The sequence below is a fragment of the Ailuropoda melanoleuca genome, chromosome X (assembly GCF_002007445.2).
Source record: "Ailuropoda melanoleuca isolate Jingjing chromosome X, ASM200744v2, whole genome shotgun sequence".
Lineage (NCBI taxonomy): Eukaryota > Metazoa > Chordata > Mammalia > Carnivora > Ursidae > Ailuropoda > Ailuropoda melanoleuca.
This window is the reverse complement of record NC_048238.1, coordinates 46,451,547-46,470,315: the sequence shown is the minus strand read 5'-3', so window position 1 is coordinate 46,470,315 and position 18,769 is coordinate 46,451,547. Positions and strand designations below refer to the sequence as shown.

General features: G+C 37.2%; 1 protein-coding gene across 4 annotated transcripts in view; it reads right to left on the bottom strand.

Annotated features, from left to right (window-relative positions):
* The window catches only part of NBDY (negative regulator of P-body association), a 39,166-nt gene extending 26,758 nt beyond the window's left edge, over positions 1–12,408 (bottom strand). For 2 of the 4 annotated variants that reach the window (XR_004622339.1, XR_004622337.1), the window contains exons 1-2: positions 12,056–12,408; positions 2,792–2,910 (exon numbers count right to left, since the gene is read on the bottom strand). Coding sequence is in view for 1 of the 4 variants with exons in the window: in XM_034649140.1 (XP_034505031.1) it covers positions 12,085–12,291 (207 nt within the window). In the remaining 3 variants the exon portion in view is untranslated. Of the gene's footprint in view, positions 1–1,596; positions 2,359–2,447; positions 2,911–12,055 lie in introns of those variants that run through there. The other 2 variants (XR_004622338.1, XM_034649140.1) reach the window with 2 other exon arrangements.
* Between the last annotated feature and the right edge of the window lie 6,361 nt (positions 12,409–18,769).

Below are 18,769 nucleotides of genomic sequence, written 5' to 3'. Positions count from 1 at the left end.
CCAAAACAACCGTGAAAAAGAAAAGCAAACCTGGAGACATCACGATTCCGGACTTCAAGCTATATTATGAAGCTGTAGTCATCAAGATAGTATGGCACTGGCACAAAAACAGACACATAGATCAATGGAACAGAATAGAGAACCCATAAATGGACTTTCAACTCTATGGTCCACTAACCTTCAAAAAAGCAGGAAAGAATATCCAAGGGAAAAAAAGACAGTCTCTTCAATAAATGGTGCTGGGAAAATTGGACAGCTAGTTATATACAGAAGAATGAAACTCGACCATTATCTTACACCATCCACAATGATAACTCAAAATGGATAAGAAACCTAAATGTGAGACAGGAATCCATCAAAATCTTAGAGGAGAACACAGGCAGCAACCTCTATGACTTTAGCCAGAGCATCTTCTTGCTAGACATGTCTCCAAAGGCAAGGGAAACAAAAGCATAAACGAACTACTGGGACTTCATCAAGATAAAAACTTCTGCAAGGTAATGGAAACAATCAACAAAACTAAAAGGCAATGTACAGTATGGGAGAAGATTTTTGTAAAGGACATATCAAATAAAACACTATTATCCAAAATCTATAATAACTTATCAAACTCAACACCCAAAAAATAAATAATCTAGTTAAAAAATGGGCAAAAGACATGAACAGATATTTTTCCAAAGAAGAGATACAGGTGGCTAACAGACACATGAAAAGATGCTCAATATCACTCATCACATCAGGGAAATACAAATCACAACCAGGATGATATGCTACTTCACAACTATCAGAATGGCTAAAATTAACAACACATGAAACAATAGATGTTGGTGAGCATGTGAAGCAAGGAGAACCCTCCTAGACTGTAAATGGGAATGCAAAGTGGTGCATTCACCCTGGAAAACAGTATGGAGGTTCCTCAAAAAGTTAAAATAGAACTACTAGGTATTTAACCAAAGGGTACGAAAATACAGATTCAAAGAGGCACATGCTCCTCGATGCTTATAGCAGCATTATCAATAGTAGCCAAACTATAGAAAGAGCCCAAATATCCATCTACTGTTGAATGGATAAAGAAGATGTGGTATATATATATGTGTGTGCGTGTGTATCTATATATATAATATAAATAATGGAATATTACTCAGCTATCAAAAAGAATGAAATCTTGCCATTTGCAATGATGGAGATGGAGCTAGAGTATATTATGCTAAACGAAATAAGTCAGAGAAAGACAAATACCATTTGGTTTCACTCATACGTGGAATTTAAGAAAGAAAACAGATGAACATATAGGAAAGGAGAAAAAAAAAAAGAAAGGGAAGCAAACCATAAGAGACTCTTACCTATAGAGAATAATCTCTGATGGAGGGAGGTCGGTGGGGTATGGGCTAGATGGTTGATGGGTATTAAGGAGGACACTTGTGATGAGCACTGTGTATTACATGTAAGTGACGAATCACTAAATTCTTCTCCTGAAACTAATGCTAACTAACAGGAATTTAAATAAATACTTGAGATAAAAAATAACAACAAAAATAATATAAAAAGTTAAAAATCTCAAATATAAATATCAGGAATAATTCCATCATTCAATAGTGTATATATATATATAGTTAATGAAAGAAATGTTTTATATGGCCAAAATCCTTTGGAATGAGAAGCTCCTATATAATTTTGTTTTTTCTTATCAGAAAGATAAAAAAAACATTTTAAAGCAGAAAATAAGATGAAGTTTAACTGTAATGGGACTAATGATATCACAGTCTGATTTTTACAAAAGAGCCCCATGTGTTTGTAAATTAAACAAACTCATGAGTCAAAAGAGAAATCATAAGAGAAATTATAATTGAATTATCATAAAATGCTACATATAAAAATCTGTGAAATTCCTTCAGCATCATATGTATTGGAAGATTTATAGTCATAAATTCTTATTTTAGAAACGGAGCTTGATAATTGTTGGGCTAAAAGTCCAGAAGATAAATTAGAAAAAGAGCAAACATAAAGCAAGTAAACAGAATAATACAGATTAAAGCAAAAATTTTAAAAACAAAATAGTCAATGGTGAGGGTGATGAAACCAAAATCAGAAAATATATTAGAAAATTGATTGCTGTAACTTATCACATGGTCACACTCTCAAATTAATGGAGAAAAACTCCATATCCCTTCATAATTAAAAAGTCTCAGCATACTAAGAATAGAAATGAACAGACTTTGCTTCCTGAAGAAGCAAATCTAAAAATGGTGAAACATTTGCAGAATTTCCTTGTAAATTCAAAAGTAAGAGAAGAAAATCCTCCATCACTGTTATTGTTTCTCATTGAACTGAAGATCCTAGCTGACAGAGTAAGACAAGCTAAAAAATAAATATTGACAAGAAACTGCCATTATTCACAATATCATTAATAGATAATCCAAGAAAATCTATAAATTATCAGAACAAACAGAATTCAGAAAGACTGTAGCATATAAAATCAATATGTAAAAATATCAATCATGTTCCCATTTACCAGCAAAAAATCATAACATGTGGTTTTAGACACATTTATACATTTCCCAGTAAAAACAAAAACTATAAGGTAATTAGGAATGGGTCTAACAAAGCAGCTTATAAATTACATTATTATTATTATATGGTATATATGGTTTCATATAATGTAGAAAAGAGTTTCAATTTTCCTATTTGGTGCTAGCTTTGTTTTTTGTTTGGCTTTCTTTTTACAACTCTTATTCCTCTTCCCCCCTTGGTAAGTTTTTGGTAAATAAATTACCTTAAAAAACACAATTACCTGGTGCAGGACATCAGAAAAAGCAGGGCAGCATTGTCAATCATCTTCATTATCTTCACTAGGTGAACCATTTTATGAATGCACCAAGGATATAGAGTCATTCTGCAATCCCTCAGAGACTGAAAAATAGTAAAATAAGGTAAAATGATTTCCTCTGTTATTGTACATCTCTTTTCCCTGGCCTCCTCAAGTCCTTATGATCCACCATGGTCCCATTTCTATTATACATTCCTGTAAAAGTTATATGGGTAGTATTAAAAGAGGTCTATTATAAATTAAGATCATAAATTCTGGAAGCCCTTTGGAACAGGGTCTAGCACACAAAAAATGTTCAGTAAATATGTGCTATTATTACAATTGTCAATGATCTGAATCACTAGAGGAAATTATGTAGCTCTTGAACTTTTTGCCTTGCACAATCTCCTGTTTTCTGTCTGAGCAGTGCTATCCCTATGATGTGTGAAACAAAGGCAGAAGAAAAATTATGACATTTCCTGACTACCTACAGCCCACCGACAAGTCCTTGAAACAGGCAGAGTGACATTCCTCTAGGGACTCAACTGCCTCTATGGTAATACTTTGCTAAGGGCAAAAGGCAGTCCTAGCCTGACACCCTCCTCCCCACTAGGATCCTGTGAATCTACTTTAACGTATAAAAATTCCTTTGCTGGGGCGCCTGGGTGGCTCAGTCGTTAAGCATCTGCCTTCAGCTCAGGGCCTGATCCCAGGGTCCTGGGATCAAGCCCCCCTATCGGGCTCCCTGCTCTGCTGGGAGCCTGCTTCTTCCTCCCCCACTCTCCCTGCCTGTGTTCCCTCTCTCTCTGGCTGTCTCTCTCTGTCAAATAAATAAATAAAATATTTTTTTAAAAATTCCTTTGGAAACTTCCTTTACCTCTACCCCCCCCAAGATACATGTTTGCAATCATCCCCCAAGCATATGGCCCACCGATATACATCTGAAGGGCCTCTCACTAAGATTTTATTAGATGGTAATAAATGACCTTTTCCCAACAATAGCTAGCCCCCTCAAGGTCCTGGAAACTTGCTTCCAAAATTCCTTAGAGATTTACGTTATCCCTAACCCCCTCCCAACTCGAGGGCATATAAGGGGCCATTCCTCATGTCTCCAGAGCAGCTCTTTCTGCCCATGGGTCCTGTCCCCGTGCTTTAATAAACCACTATTTTGCACCAAAGATGTCTCAAGAATTCTTTCTTGGTTGTCGGCTCTGGACTCCACCCCACCTCACCTCACCTATATCCCACAACCTCATCATATGGTGCCAGAACGTGGGGCTTTGAGTCTTTACATCTGGACTCTGAGCTTCAGTGCAAAACTGGTGAGTAGTTTCTCTCCTTTTCCTTTACTCTCCTTTCTATAGCTCTTCAAGGAGTACGGTCTTTTGGAACACTTTCATGTCAACTGCTCAGGCTGCAATCCCCTAGCTTCTGGCTACCCTACGGGGAGGAGAAAGCCTACCTTTTGGCTGGAAGTTAGTACCCTGGCTGGAATGGTAATAAGACCCAGAAACTTGATGCCCTCTTTTTACTGCTGTCCTTAGTCATCTGTCTTTGGGCACGGGACAGTCACCCAAGTGACTAGCATGGCTGCCAATCTTAAGACTCCTGTGTAAGGTTTCCTCCTGATTGATCTAATGTGATCCCCTCCACATCCCTGGTCTAGCTGCTTCTGGCCATGGGACCTCCACTTGGCACCGGCTGAAACCAGTATTTGATGGAATTACAACACAACCGGGGACGGTTTCCTAGGGAAGCTGGCTGTAAGGACCACATGTGTTGGAATGTCACTTAAACCATGACGGATTCCATCTTTACTGTTTTCTGTCAATGTCCTCTACTAACTACTTAAGTTACAAAATTTGGTAATTCCCCCTTGTAAAACTTTTCTAGTGTTCTCCATGGGTTAAAAACAGCTGGTTCTTCAAGACAAGGTAAGGCATGACCTTCAAGGCAAGGTAAATAAACAAGGTGTGACCGTCAAGGTGTGACCGTCACGGTATGACCTTCAAGGCATGGTATTTCAATCCATATGCCAGGCACCCATCTGCAGCCTAGGATGCAATGGGGAAGCAGGGGGAGGGCAGGCTTCCCTCCTACAGGGGCCTTTAATGGCAGCAGTGATCATAGCGATTTTGTTAAGGGTCGCCTTGGATCACTTTGACACCAGGTACCTCTGACATATCCTGTGCGTAGGATGCCACCCGGGAGTCAGGAGGGGATTTTCCTTGGTAGTGGACCCTCTCTAGCATCCTCTCTAGCATAGGATGGGAACTTCTTCAGTCCCCAAGGATTCTCCCTCGGGATGCCTTTTAACCCACTGGAAACAAATTTGGATTGCAAAACTTAGGAAAGTACTGATCTCCTGTAACACTGCACGGCCTCAGTGCGATCTCTCAGATCTCTTCCGTAAGGAACAGGGCAAATGGACCTAAGGTACCTTCATTGCTCTTACCTAGGCCTTCATTGGTCTACACCAGGACCCCGACCTAAGGGTCTCTTCCAGAATGTTTGCCCATATGGGTAAGCTAGTAAACTCTCTCCTGACATATTGGATGATAATTATCTAAGTAGGCCTCCTCCTAGCAAACCCAGGTTGCTGGGGGAAACACAGGCCATCCCAGACAAAGGGGACTCTTGACTCTCTTCTCTCTCACTGTTCCTTCTAACACACGTGGGGGTGTCTCCCTCACTCATTTCCTGGGTTAATGACTATAACTGGAGCCATCTGTGGTTAGTCTACCTTGGGACGGGGACCTTAAAGAATATTCCCAAGCAGCTGCTGAAATTCCCTTTGTTTCGGGGAATTTCCCTGTCTTCTCTGGCCCAACATGGACTGCCTATTACCCCTTGTTGGTGGGAAGACATGGCATCTGCTCCTCTTGAAGCTGATGAGCTCTAAAACTGGGATCCTTTTCTCTGCCTTTTGGGAGCACTCTGCCTCTACTGTTTCCCCTCCCCCTTCTCTTTCTGCACCACCTTGGGTGCAGTCTGCATAACTGGCTTCTAGACCATCCTCAGTGCCTCAGGCACCATGGCTCCTTCTCCTACTTCACCATCAAGGAGCAAGAAGAGCACCCCCTGGACCTAACACCACCCACTCCAGATTTCCCCACCAGTGTCTCAGGTAAAGAATTGACAAAGGGGAGGATCCAGGTGGAACATAATTCAGTATTTAAACTAAGTTAAGTTTGTTGGTTTAAGACATGTCTTTAAAGTTATCAGCACTAAACGTGAAACTTTTATTCTATCGAGGTTTACTGAAGGTCAAACAAACTTGTGTTAATCTCTGTTGTGAGTTGTTAGTAAAAAGACAACTAAAATGATGGTTAATTGTCTGTCTCATCAAAGTTTTCATGGGTAATTGTTAAAATAGCTTTCAAAATCTTTGGTAACCTGAAACTTCAAAGATTCACTTGGATAATAAATGGAATTAAATTTATTGATATCTAGGTCTTTTCCAAATAGGATAAAGTGCTAAGTCATTGATTACTGGATGTGGGTTTGCTTTTGACTTCTTATTGCAAAGAAACTAAAGATATTTAATAAGTCTGTTGGTAAACATCTTCGGTGCTTATTTGATTCATAATTTTGCCATCTAAAGAATTCTGGTTTAACAGTTCACAATTGGTTACTACTTAGTCTTCACTCACTGGAGACCAAGGTTTCTAAAAAAATGCAAAATTCTACTAAATGTAATAAAGACTGATGGAAATATGGGAAACAACTCTGTATGTAGAAAAGTAGAAGCTATGTAAGAAAGATAATAAGGAGTGGGAATACATTTTTGTTGAAGGTAAAAGAAGGTAATTTTGTCCCAAGACTGGTTGTTTGGAAAGAAGTGGCTTTTGGACAAAATCTGAATGCAAAGGAAAGTTGTAGAAGGTTTGTGAAGGGAAAACATTGGAAAGGAATTTTAGGTGTGGTCAGGATGGACTAAGATTGAAATGAACGGATTTTTAAAGTACAGTGGTATAAGATGTATAAATCTGCTTTCTCTCTTTAAAAAGACAAAGGTTTCTTGAATTGTTCATCTGCTCTTGATAAGAAAACATAAACAACAAAAGTTTTTTTCTCTTTTGTCTGCCCAGAAAACAAAGTTTCTATGTTTTATCAGGTCTTCCATCGCTTGGTTAAAACTTCTCAATATTAAAGGAGCTAAATTTTGCTAACAACTATAGAACCCTACATATTTGCCTTTCAAATCTTATTGTCACCTTGGTTAAATAAAAATAATTTTTGTAATGATCTGTAATCCTATTCAGGCCTGTGCTATAATTTTAAGGTTTTAACAAACTTTACCAAGATTTAAATTGTAAATTAAGTCTCTTAAACTCATTAGGTCTTTTCCTTTGGTATGTTAAGTTACTCCAGAAACACTGTTAAATGATAAGACTTAGGTAACATTTGGGTAAATGGTGTGTAACTATTCTAGAGATAATAAGCAATTCCTAAAATGTTAAGGTTTTAATATAAGGTCATCATCACTCTATTCTGGCTATTAAAGTGTTACGTGTCACAGAAGTAACCTGATTTCCTTATCAGCTATATTGTAAACTCTCATCTCATCAGATCTCTAACTATGTCCATTCTGTGTTTTTGTTATTTATAACTGTTCTTATTCTCTTGTAAAATGAGCTTCATCTTCAAGGAGATTCACATAAAGGACTTTTAGGACAGACAGAGGTATTTGATATCTTTATAGAATCCTAAAACTGAAATGGGTAAGAATTTCCAGAACTAACTAAAAAGCTGCATTCAAACTGAACAAGAATTAGTAACATGGAACTAAATAAACTAAAAGATTATAGTGTTGTGACTCTTGTTTAAAACACTGCTGGTTCTCTAATGTTTGCTCTTCCAGACTGAGGAAACTTTCAAGACATCAGTGATGTACAGAAATAATAATAAAGCAAATTAAAGCATTTAATTTTTCTCTCTACCTGAACCCTCTGCAATTAAAAAGGTCTCAGTAAGTATTCTTTCTTCCAACTATGGACTCTGAGAAATGAACTGAGGGCTTCAGAGGGGAGGGGGTGGGGGAATGGGATAGGCTGGTGATGCTTAGTAAGGAGGGCATGTATTGCATGGTGCACTGGGTGTTATACCTGACTAATGAAACATGGAACTTTACATCAAAAACCAGGGATGTACTGTATGGTGACTAACATAATATAATAAAAAAATATTATCATAAAAAAGTATTCTTTCTTCCAAGGCAATCATAATCATTTGCATAAGTTCAGTAAGTATCTGTTCTCCTTGTAACAGGACATCATTGGAAACATTTTACCAAGGCTTTGACTGGAATGTCATATTTGAGAAAGATATGCATAGACTCAGATATGACCAAACAGCTTTCAGGAACTAAGGTTGACTTTATAAAACCTGGAGCCATAAAGCACCCTTGGAACTGTTGGCCTGATACCTTGATTACAAAGTTCCTAGGGGCCTCACCAGGTGAGTAAAGGATGTCACCTCCTGGCAGATGCAGGAACCTCAGGATACTGTGGGGATCTCAGGAAGAGGAATTCGCCCAAATCTACAGGTTTTGCAGGCATGTCTGATGACAAGTACTTGGCTTGGCTTCTGGCTTGGAGAGGCTACTAAAAGTTCAACCCGGAGATTCCTTATAAAAGTTCTAGCAAAGCAGATTCTAAAAGACCTGTATGATCAGTCACTATTCTTGCTGAGCTTATGTAAATAATTATGCCAAGTTTGTAAAATTGGACTTGTTTTGCAAACAAATTAGTCCTGATTTGGCTATCCCTGGAAATGAGGGTTATTTTAAGGGAAAAATTATGTTCAAATAACCCACCTTTGTGGATGTTAAATTCTAGATCTGATTGTCCTTAAATATTTGCTTAAGCTAGACAACTTGAGGTAAACTTCAGAGAAATAGCTTTTTTTCTATTCCTATACAATAGCTCATGTATAGATAATCTCCATGCCTTTTATTCTGTGGGGCTAATAACAGGACCCCATGGGCATATAACTAATTATTTGAACAATGGGGAAATGGGATTGATTCCCAAATGATTGTATGACTCGGCTATCACCTTGACCAATTCTATGTGGCTGGAATGATGAAATCACTCTTTTTTAAAAGCCAGAGCATACCCCACTCCATAGGGTTAACTATGGGCTTGTGGAGATAATGGATGACCCCGCTTTCTTCATGATTGGATTGGATGATGCACTTGAAGGTGCCTTTACCTCTTGACAAGTCTTCTCCCACTTGCCAGTGATTCCTTATAATTAGGTTACTGTTAACGCTGGACCTCAAACAAAAAGGGCTTCTTAATGGTTTCATCCTGCATAGTCATATTTATCCTAGAGGCCACCTCTATGGATGTACAATTACAAGGAGAGGATTTAGCCAAGCATATAGCAGCCCTCCTGGTAAAAGGAGCCTCAAAGCTCACTATGGAACAGTAATGACTTTGCATCAGATCCAGAATGTCTTAGAGACCAAAAGCCACCAATGGGTGATGGGAAGTCAACTTATTAAATACCAGGCTATGCTTATAGATATGCCTAAAATAATACTTAAACCTGTCAGACTTTAACCCAGCTACCCTTAAGTACACGGTCAAAGCCCTAAATGACACTCGGAATAGCATTTCTCTATTAAATACTGAAGTAATACAAATACATGAAGCAGTTTTACAAAACAGAATGGCATTAGATGTTTTAACTGTTGCACAAGGTAGAACTTCTATCTAAAAACAGAATGTTGTATGTACATTCCAAATTACCACAAAATATTTCTGGGTTTCTAACTGACAAGAATACTCAAATTGGCACTTTAAACAATCTCTCTGTTTCCTTTAATGATCGATTAAACTCCTGGACTGGAAAAGAATTTTTTGTCAACTACCAAAGGACTCTTATTTGGGCTTCTTTTTCATTTTGTTATACTAATCATATTTTGCTGTTTTCTCCCATTTCTCTCCACCTGGTGTCGAGACTCCTTCGCTGCCCTAACTTCAAGCCACTAGATGATCCTTTCGGCTTGGGAAGGTCTACACATGCAGTCTCCCTTGGATTCAGCTGCCTCTGCCTTTTATAACTCCTATATCTACATAAGCCCCAACTGACCAATATTGACTCATAGGTAGGGACATCTCTACGCCCCTATTCAGCAGGAAGAAGTTACAGAAGATGAGACCTTCCACCCTCAGCAACCTTAAAGATTTAAGGGTTGAACCTGTTCAGGGGGTAATGATGTGGGAAACAAAGGCAGAAGAAAAATTATGACATTTTCTTACTACCTACAGCCCATTGACAAGTCTTTGAAACAGGCAGGGTGACATTCCTCTAGGGACTCAACTGCCTCCATGTTAATACTTTGCTAAGGGCAAAAGGCAGTCCTAGCCTGACCCACCTCCCCTCCATCAAGATCCTGAAAGTCTACTTTAACATATAAAAATTCCTTTGGAAACTTCCTTTATCTCTAAACCCCCTTCACCCCCAAGATACATGTTGGCAATCATCCCCCAAGCATATGGCCCACCGATATACATCTGAAGGGTCTCATCACTAAGGTTTTATTAGATGGTAATAAATGACCTTTTCCCAACAATAGCTAGCCCCCTCAAGGTCCTGGAAACCTTGCTTCCAAAATTCCTTAGAGACTTAAGCTATCCCTAACCCCCTCCCAACTTGAAGGTATATAATGGGCCATTCCTCATGACTCCGGAGCAGCTCTTTCTGCCCACGGGTCCTGTCCCCGTGCTTTAATAAACCACCATTTTGCACCAAAGATGTCTCAAGAATTCTTTCTTGGTTGTCGGCTCTGGACTCCACCCCACCTCACCTCACCAGTATCCCACAACCTCATCACCTATGCCTTACCCCTTGGACATTTGAAGTAAAATTGAGGCAAATCAGAGTGTAAAGGAATGACTGGATGATGCTTTGAAGCAAAACAGAGCTCATTCTTTTTCTATGCTCTACCTCTAAGTCCCAAGTCTAGAGCCTCCTCAGTTTCTACTCTTATCCTAGCATTTACTGACTTACTTATTCAAATATCTGTTTCACTCCTACTATGTACCAGGCACTATGCTTTGTCATCCATTCCCTGCAGCTCCCAGCACAATGTCTAGTCCTTTGCAAGGGCTCCATAAAGGTTTATTCCCTGTGAGAAGAAAGGATGCCCTGTTTCCTTGGATTACAAGAATCTGTGAGGCTTGGATCAGATTTGGTTTTCTTTTTTGCATTCTAGAAGGTCATCAAAATAGAAGATTGTCTCTCTGAGAGTAAAAACTGGGACTCCTAAAATACATCACTTGATTGAAAATCTTCAATGGTTACCACCACTTTCGGATTAAACTATATACTTCTTAGCATAACATTCAAGGCCCTGCAACATTCTATTGCACCTCCAAGTCTTTCTCCAAGATTGTTATACCCAAGTTTTTCACAGAAGACGCCTGCTTTAGGGCTTTTGTCCTGGAAACACCAGGCCTGAAAAGCATTTTCTCCCCTTCCACAAGCAGAGGTCACTTACCCTTTAGGGCCCACCCAAAGTTCCCCTTTCCTTTTAGATGGGTCATGATTACTAACAGGCAGAATTATTTCGTCCATCCTGAGTGCTCCCTGCATACCCTGAACAAACACTTGGGTTTGACTTACCATAGTCTGACTTTTTTCTCTTTTTCTTTTTCTTTTCTTTTCTTTTTTTTTTTTTTACTTACTAAATTTTCCTGCCACACACAGAGAAACACACATTTCTGAAGACTCACTTTAGAATACCCTCTGTCAGCGCAGGAATTAGGCGTGTTAGCATAGGAATGAGGCTTTCCATATGTTACTGATCTTGAATCAATGACTTTTTTTAGTGGAAAAGTTTCAAATATACACAAAAGTAGTGAGAACAGTATAATGAATCTCCACGTATACATCATCCAGTTATGATCAACTCATAAACATTTTGTTTGTAACCCCCACTTTGGCCCCACTGAATTATTTTTAAGCATATCAAAATATTTAAATCTATTTCTTAAAAAATATAACCACAGTTATCACAGCTGTTAAAAATAATTACTTAATTTCAATAAATATCCATAATTTCATCCAAACATATTTTGTGAAAGAGCTATTTAATGCCCCCATTTTTGTTGGTTAATTTGTTTTTCAATTTTGAAATCGTGGAAAGAATAGAGAAAAGAGGAAAGAGATCTGGGAAATCGCGTAATTAAGTTGCAGAGAGTCTGAATGTCCAAGATGAGAATGAAAGAATCTGACCTGGTTTGGGGTGAGAGAAGTATATTCTACTACTTCTCTGGAGGAGGAGGGTGCGATTTCAGGCCGGGTGATGCAGGAGAAGGTGCGGAGGGGAGAGGGTTACTACCTCCGTTGGGAGTTCCTTCTGGATAATCCCACCGTGGAGCTAGGAGGCAGCGCTTTTTTGGAGGCCTGATTTCCCGCGTATTTCCAGGTGGGAGCGTGGATCTCCCTGAGGCACAAGGTTGGTCCCCCATAAGGATTATAGGACTGGGCGTCAGTTCTCTCTGGTGGGCCCTGCGAGGCCGAGACCTGAGATGGCGGCGGGTCCCTTGCAGGCACAGAGCTTCCTCCCGGTTTCGCGTTTACCGTATTTCCTGTATCCTGAAACGCATATCCCCTCTCCGCCTCCGCCCTCCCCTCCCTACCCCACCCTATTTTAATGTTTTTACAGGGAGGGTCTTAAGAAAACGAGGCCTATATTTAATATTTAATGTTTTTCCTCTTCCCGTCCCCCCAAATGTAATTAAATCTATGTTCTGTCTTATACAATCTATGCAATTTTAAGATTAGAAGAAATTTAGGTTTACTCCTAAATGATAAACTTTGCATAGATTGTGGAAAAGCGCGCGGGGTGGGGGGGGAGGTGCGCAGGTGTGGGGGAGGTGGGAGAACAAAGAAAGTATCCAAAAGCTAAGGGCTTTACTATAGAGTTGCCAAAGCACAATACAGAGCCATGAAACTACCTAGGACCATTTAAAAAGCAATATGCAAACGCGTTAGTGGACTAAAGTGCGCAATAGCACACTAGCATTGACCATGGTAATTGAATGTGGAAAATAAAGTCACCGTATATCAAAAAATGTAACGTCACTTATTTCTTCGTATTTTAACAAATTAGAAATCTCTGAAGGCTTACTTTTTTAAATGTCTAATGTTTTTAAATGTTTCAACATGTATATAATTTCAGTTGATGAATCTCGATCTCAACTGATGGAATGTCATACTTTAATTGGCAATGTTTTTGTTCTATTTCCCAGAGTTATGGAAAATAATAAATCATCTTACTATCTGGTGTATTATATTCTATGATATACGGTAAGTAACCAGAGGAGGGTGCAATATGGCTTAGAAGAAAAGGCTACTGGAACTTCTTAGACCTTCATCATTCAAGTCCATCCTCCTATGTCTATGTACAAACTAGACCACACTTCTACACCACTGTCCTCAGTGTTTTTTAGAAAAGAGAGTTCAATCCTTAATGTCAAAATGGAGCTTTTAAAATATTCTGTTATTTATAAGCTCTGTGATATTTAAGTAATCGTTTAAACACTTAGAGCTATAGTTTCCAGGAGATAATAATTTCTTCCTTTTAAAACTATTGCCATAATCAGGGATCATGTATTTAAAGTATTTATTAACCACGATTGCCTCTCATCTTCACCATCACTACCTTCCTTTAAGTACCAGTGGAGCCCTTTACACAAACTAGACACTAAATAAATGTTTGGGAAATAAATGACCCTGCGGTTTTCTACCAAATGCTACTAATAGAGAAAAATATTGTATCAATGGGTTAATGAAAACATGTAAAGGGAAATCAAGAGAAGCAATGCTTTAGATTTAGAAAAGCAGTTGGCACTAGACATAACATGTGGGAATCACCAACATAGATCTGGTAGTTGAAGTCCTGGAGATGAATGTTATCCTCAAGAGAAAATATAGAGAAAAAAGAAGTGGGCTAATGACAGAAAATTGAGTAATTGTAGACTGAAGAAGAGTAGTCTACAGCAAAGGCTGAGAAACAGTAGCCAAAGTCAGGGGAGAGGACTCTAACCTAGTGTTTCTCACTCTTGGCACTACTGACATTTGAGGCCAGATTCCTCTTTGTGGTAGGGGCCTGCCCTGTGCATTGTAGGATGTTCAGCAGTATCTCAACACAGGGCAGTAGCACATCCTCACCAGCTGTAAAACCAAAATGTCTCCAGACACTGCCAAATGTCCCCTGGGAGGCAAAATCATCCCCACTGAGAACAATTGGTCTATCCCTAATCCTCAAAACTTCCTCCTTTCCTAGTTTTTTTTTTTTATTTCAGTGAATGTCATCCCTTCTACCCAGTTATACTGTAGAATATTTCATTGTTTTCCGAAGTAAATGAGGTAACATTTTTGCTATCTTTTCAGATGAGTCTCTCAATCTTCAAGACAAAAGACCAAGAGTAAAAGTTGAAATTAAGTTGTTTCATAGCTACCATTTTAGTAAATTAAAATAAATGTTGCCTATTTTAGTAAAATAACAGGAATTAAAAATTATATCAAATCCAGGTGTGTTACACTTATGGTAAACATTTGACTTGTGAAAACAGTCCCAACTTAAACCTGCTGCCATCAACCTGGACTATTTATATTTCAACTGGATTTATTTTTTTATTTTTAATTGTGGTAAAATAAACATAAAATTTTCCATCTTTATCATTTTTAAGTGTACTGTTTAGTAGTGTTGAGTATATTCAAAATGTACAACCAGTCTCCAGAATTTTTTCATACTAATTAAAAAAAATTTTCCCCTTCTCCCAGTCCTTGGTAACCATCATTATACCCCCAACTGAATTTTGTTTATTTTTGTTATACTAAAATGGAAAACTAAAGCCTTTTACAGCTAGGTCTCAAAATGATTTTTCCCCATCACCTTTTCCAAGTTAAACTTTTTTTTTCTTTAAGCATTGAAGAACCAGGTGAATGTGAATCATGAAACCAGAAGAGGGCACTATTAGGCTGAAGGGCTATCAAACCAGATTTGAGAAGTGTTATAGATCTGAATTTCTTTCATAATTTAAAGTGCTCAAAAGATGACAACAGAGGGGAAACAACAGTCTCTTCTATAAATGGTGGTGGGAAAACTGGATAGCCACATGAAAAAGAATGAAACTGGATCACTGTTTTACACCATACACAAAAATTTTCTCAAAACAGATTAAAGACTTGAATGTAAGACCATACACCATAAAACTCCTAGAAGAAAACATATGCAATAACCTCCTTGACAGCAGTTTTGGTGATACAATTTTTTATATCTGGCTCCAAAGGCAATAGCAACAAAAGCAAAAATAAACAAATGGGACTGCATCAAACTAAGAAGCTTCTGCATAGTGAAGGAAGCCATCAACAAAATAAAAATGCAATGCACTCAATGGGAGAAAATATTTGCAAATTGTATATCTGATAAGGGTCCCAAATCCATAATATATATAAAGAACTCATACAACTCCATAGCAAAAAAAAATCTGATTAAAAATGGACAGAGGATCCGAATAGACATTTTCTCCAAAGAAGATAAGCAGGTGGCCAATAGCTTCATGAAAAGATTATCAACATCACTCATTACCAGGGAAATGTAAATCAAAACCACAATGAGATATCCCCTCACACCTGTTAGAATAACTATTATCAAAAATATAAGAAATAAGTGTTGGTGAGAATGGGGAGAAAAGAGAACAATTGTACACTGTTGGTGGGAATGTAAACTGGTGCAATCACTATGGAAAACAGTATGAAAGTTCCTGAAAAAAATTACAAACAGAACTACCATATGATCCAGCAATTCCACTTATGGGATTTATCCAAAGGAAACAAAAAATAACTCAAAAGGATATATGCATTCACCATGTTCATTGCAGCATTATTCACACAATAGCCAAGATAGTAACAACCTAAGTGTCCAATGATGGATGCGTGTATAAAGAAGAAGTGGTATACACACACACACATACATGCACACAAACACACATTCATACAATGCAATATGGCTCAACCAAGAAAAAGCATGAAATATTGCTATTTGTGACAATATGGATGGACTTATAGGGTATTATACTAAGTGAAGTAAGACAGAGAAAAAAAATACCGTATGATTTTATTTACATGTAGAGTCAAAAAAACAAAGCAAATGAACAAGCAAAGCAAAACAAAACTCATAGATACAGAGAATAGATTGGTGGTTGCCAAAAGGGAGGAGGTTTGGGAAGTGGGTAAAATGGGTAAAGGGGATCAAGAGGTACAAATGTTCAGTTATGAAATAAATATGTCATAGGATGTAATATACAGCATGGTGACTATACTCAATAATATTGTATTGCAAATTTGAAAAATGCTAAGAAAATAAATCTTAAAGTTTCCTATTTATATATATTTGTTTTTTGTAATTTTATGTGGTGGCAGATGGTAAGCGGTGATCATTTCCCAATGCATACAAATTTGAAATATTGTGTCATATAGCTGAAACTAATATAATGTTGTATGTCAATTATACTTAAAAAATGACAACAGAGAATAAAATTGAACCCACCTCTGCATGATATTAATCAGTTTTAATTTGGGGGAGGGTTACTTATTTATTTATTTTTACTTATTTTATTTAAATTCAATTATTTAAGATACAGTGTATCATTAGTTTCAGATATAGAGTTCAGTAATATATCGGTTGCATATAGCACCCAGTGCTCATTACATCACGTGCCCTCCTTAATGCCCATCACCAAGTTACCCCATTCCCTCCACCTCCCCTCCAGCAACCCTCAGTTTGTTTCCTATACTTAAGAGTCTCTTATGGTTTGTCTCTCTCTCCGATTTCATCTTATAGGTGAAGGGAGGGAAAATTTTTGGATTTTTTGAATTGGGAATTTGGTTGGTTAATTCTGATTTCTTTCAGAAATCAACTTTCATCTCAAGGCCAAGAATTTTTCTCTTACATGTACAAATGTAAAGGATTTCTTTGTTAATTGTTTTTAAGTACCAATCTAAGGACAAAAACCATGGAGTTTTTGTAGGATTTTCATAAAATGAAAAAGAGGAATGATTTGGAGTGAGACTAGACATTTTTTTTAATTTTAGGTTTTTAATATAATGTTTCACTAGGGTTTTTTAAAGAATTCTATAAAATAAAAATAAGGAAGCAAAAAGATCTATTAGCTCTTTGCCTAGATAACCACTTTAAACATCCAAAAGATTAAATAAGTGTAAAAGACAAATAATATAAGGTTAGAAAAAGTGAATAGTTCGGAAAGATATCAAATGAAAAGTAAAAATTTTCAAGGTTGACCATTATAATCAGTTTTCAATAATTGCTTGGGGGAGAGGAACCACATGTAAATTTGTGTATCTGTTTACATACACAGATACATGTGTGAAATGCATGTACCTGCACATGTGTTGTTTTTTATTTCACAAAGGTGATCTTGGCCTTGATCATTTCACAACATCACAGTTTTTGCATTTAGTTTTTTGGTATTTTTAACTTCACCATATAGCTTAGTGATTTCTCCATATAATCTTTCTTCTCATTGTTAATTTTTTAATGTCTGCACACAATCCCATTACATAGACTTACATTGATTTTTTATCCATATATCATAAAATTCACCTTATATAGTATGGAATTTGGCATGTTTAAGTATATTCACAAAATTGTGCATCTATCATCACTATTTAATTCCAGAACATTTTCATCACTCCAAAAAGAAACCATGTACACATTAGTAGTCACTTCCAACCCCCCCCCACCCCAGCCCCTGAAAACTACTACTTTATTTTCTGTCTTTATGGGTGTGTCTATACTGGACATTTCATATGAATGGAATCCTACAATATCTGGTCTTATGCATCTGGATTCTCTCACTAAGCATATTTTTCAGGTTCATGATGTTGTACAATGTATCAGTGCTTCACTTTTAATATTTTTAAAACATTTTTATTATGGTAACACACACATGAAGTTTACTATTTTTTATTTTAAAAAATCTTAATCATCTTAATCATTTTGAAGTATACAGCTCAGANAGTTTTATTTTGTATGCTAGGATGTCTTATCCATTTAGAGTTTTTTGTATGCGTATGGTGTGAGGACTGGATCTGATTTTATATTTTTCCAAATGGCTATCCAGTTGTCTGAATACCATTTATGAAAAAGACTTTATCTTGATCATTTAAAATACCACTTTTATAATATGATATGCTGGATTTTTAGTATATCATAGTTGAGCCTGTTTCTGGAATTTCTATTTTGTACCTTTGGTCTTTCTATCAATGCACCGATACTACACTATTTTAATTGCATAGACCTTGAATATATTTTAGTATCTTTTAAGTCTAGTTCCCCTCAAATCTCTTCCTTTTCATTGTTTTTTTTTCTTTTTTTTATTGAATTTTTAATTTTAATTCCAGTATAGTTAACATATAGTGTTATACTAGTTGCAGGTATACAATATAGTGATTTAACAATTCTATACATTACTTAGTGCTCATCATAAGTGCACTCTTTAATCCCCATCACCTATTCACCCATCCCCCTACGTTCCTCCCCTCTGGTAACCATCAATTTGTTCTCTGTAGTTAAAAGAGTTTATTTCTTGGTTTCTCTCTCTTTTTTTCCTTTGCTTGTTTTGTTTCTTAAATTCCACATCATATGGTATTTGTTTTTTTCTTTTTTTTTAATTTTATTTTATTATATTATGTTAATCACCATACAGTACATCCCCAGATTCCGATGTAAAGTTTGATGCTTCATTAGTTGCGTATAACACCCAGTGCACCATGCAATACGTGCCCTCCTTACTACCCATCACCAGTCTATCCCATTCCCCCACCCCCTCCCCTCTGAAGTCTTCAGTTTGTTTCTCATAGTCCATAGTCTCTCATGTTTCATTCCCCCTTCTGATTACCCCCCTTTTCTTTATCCCT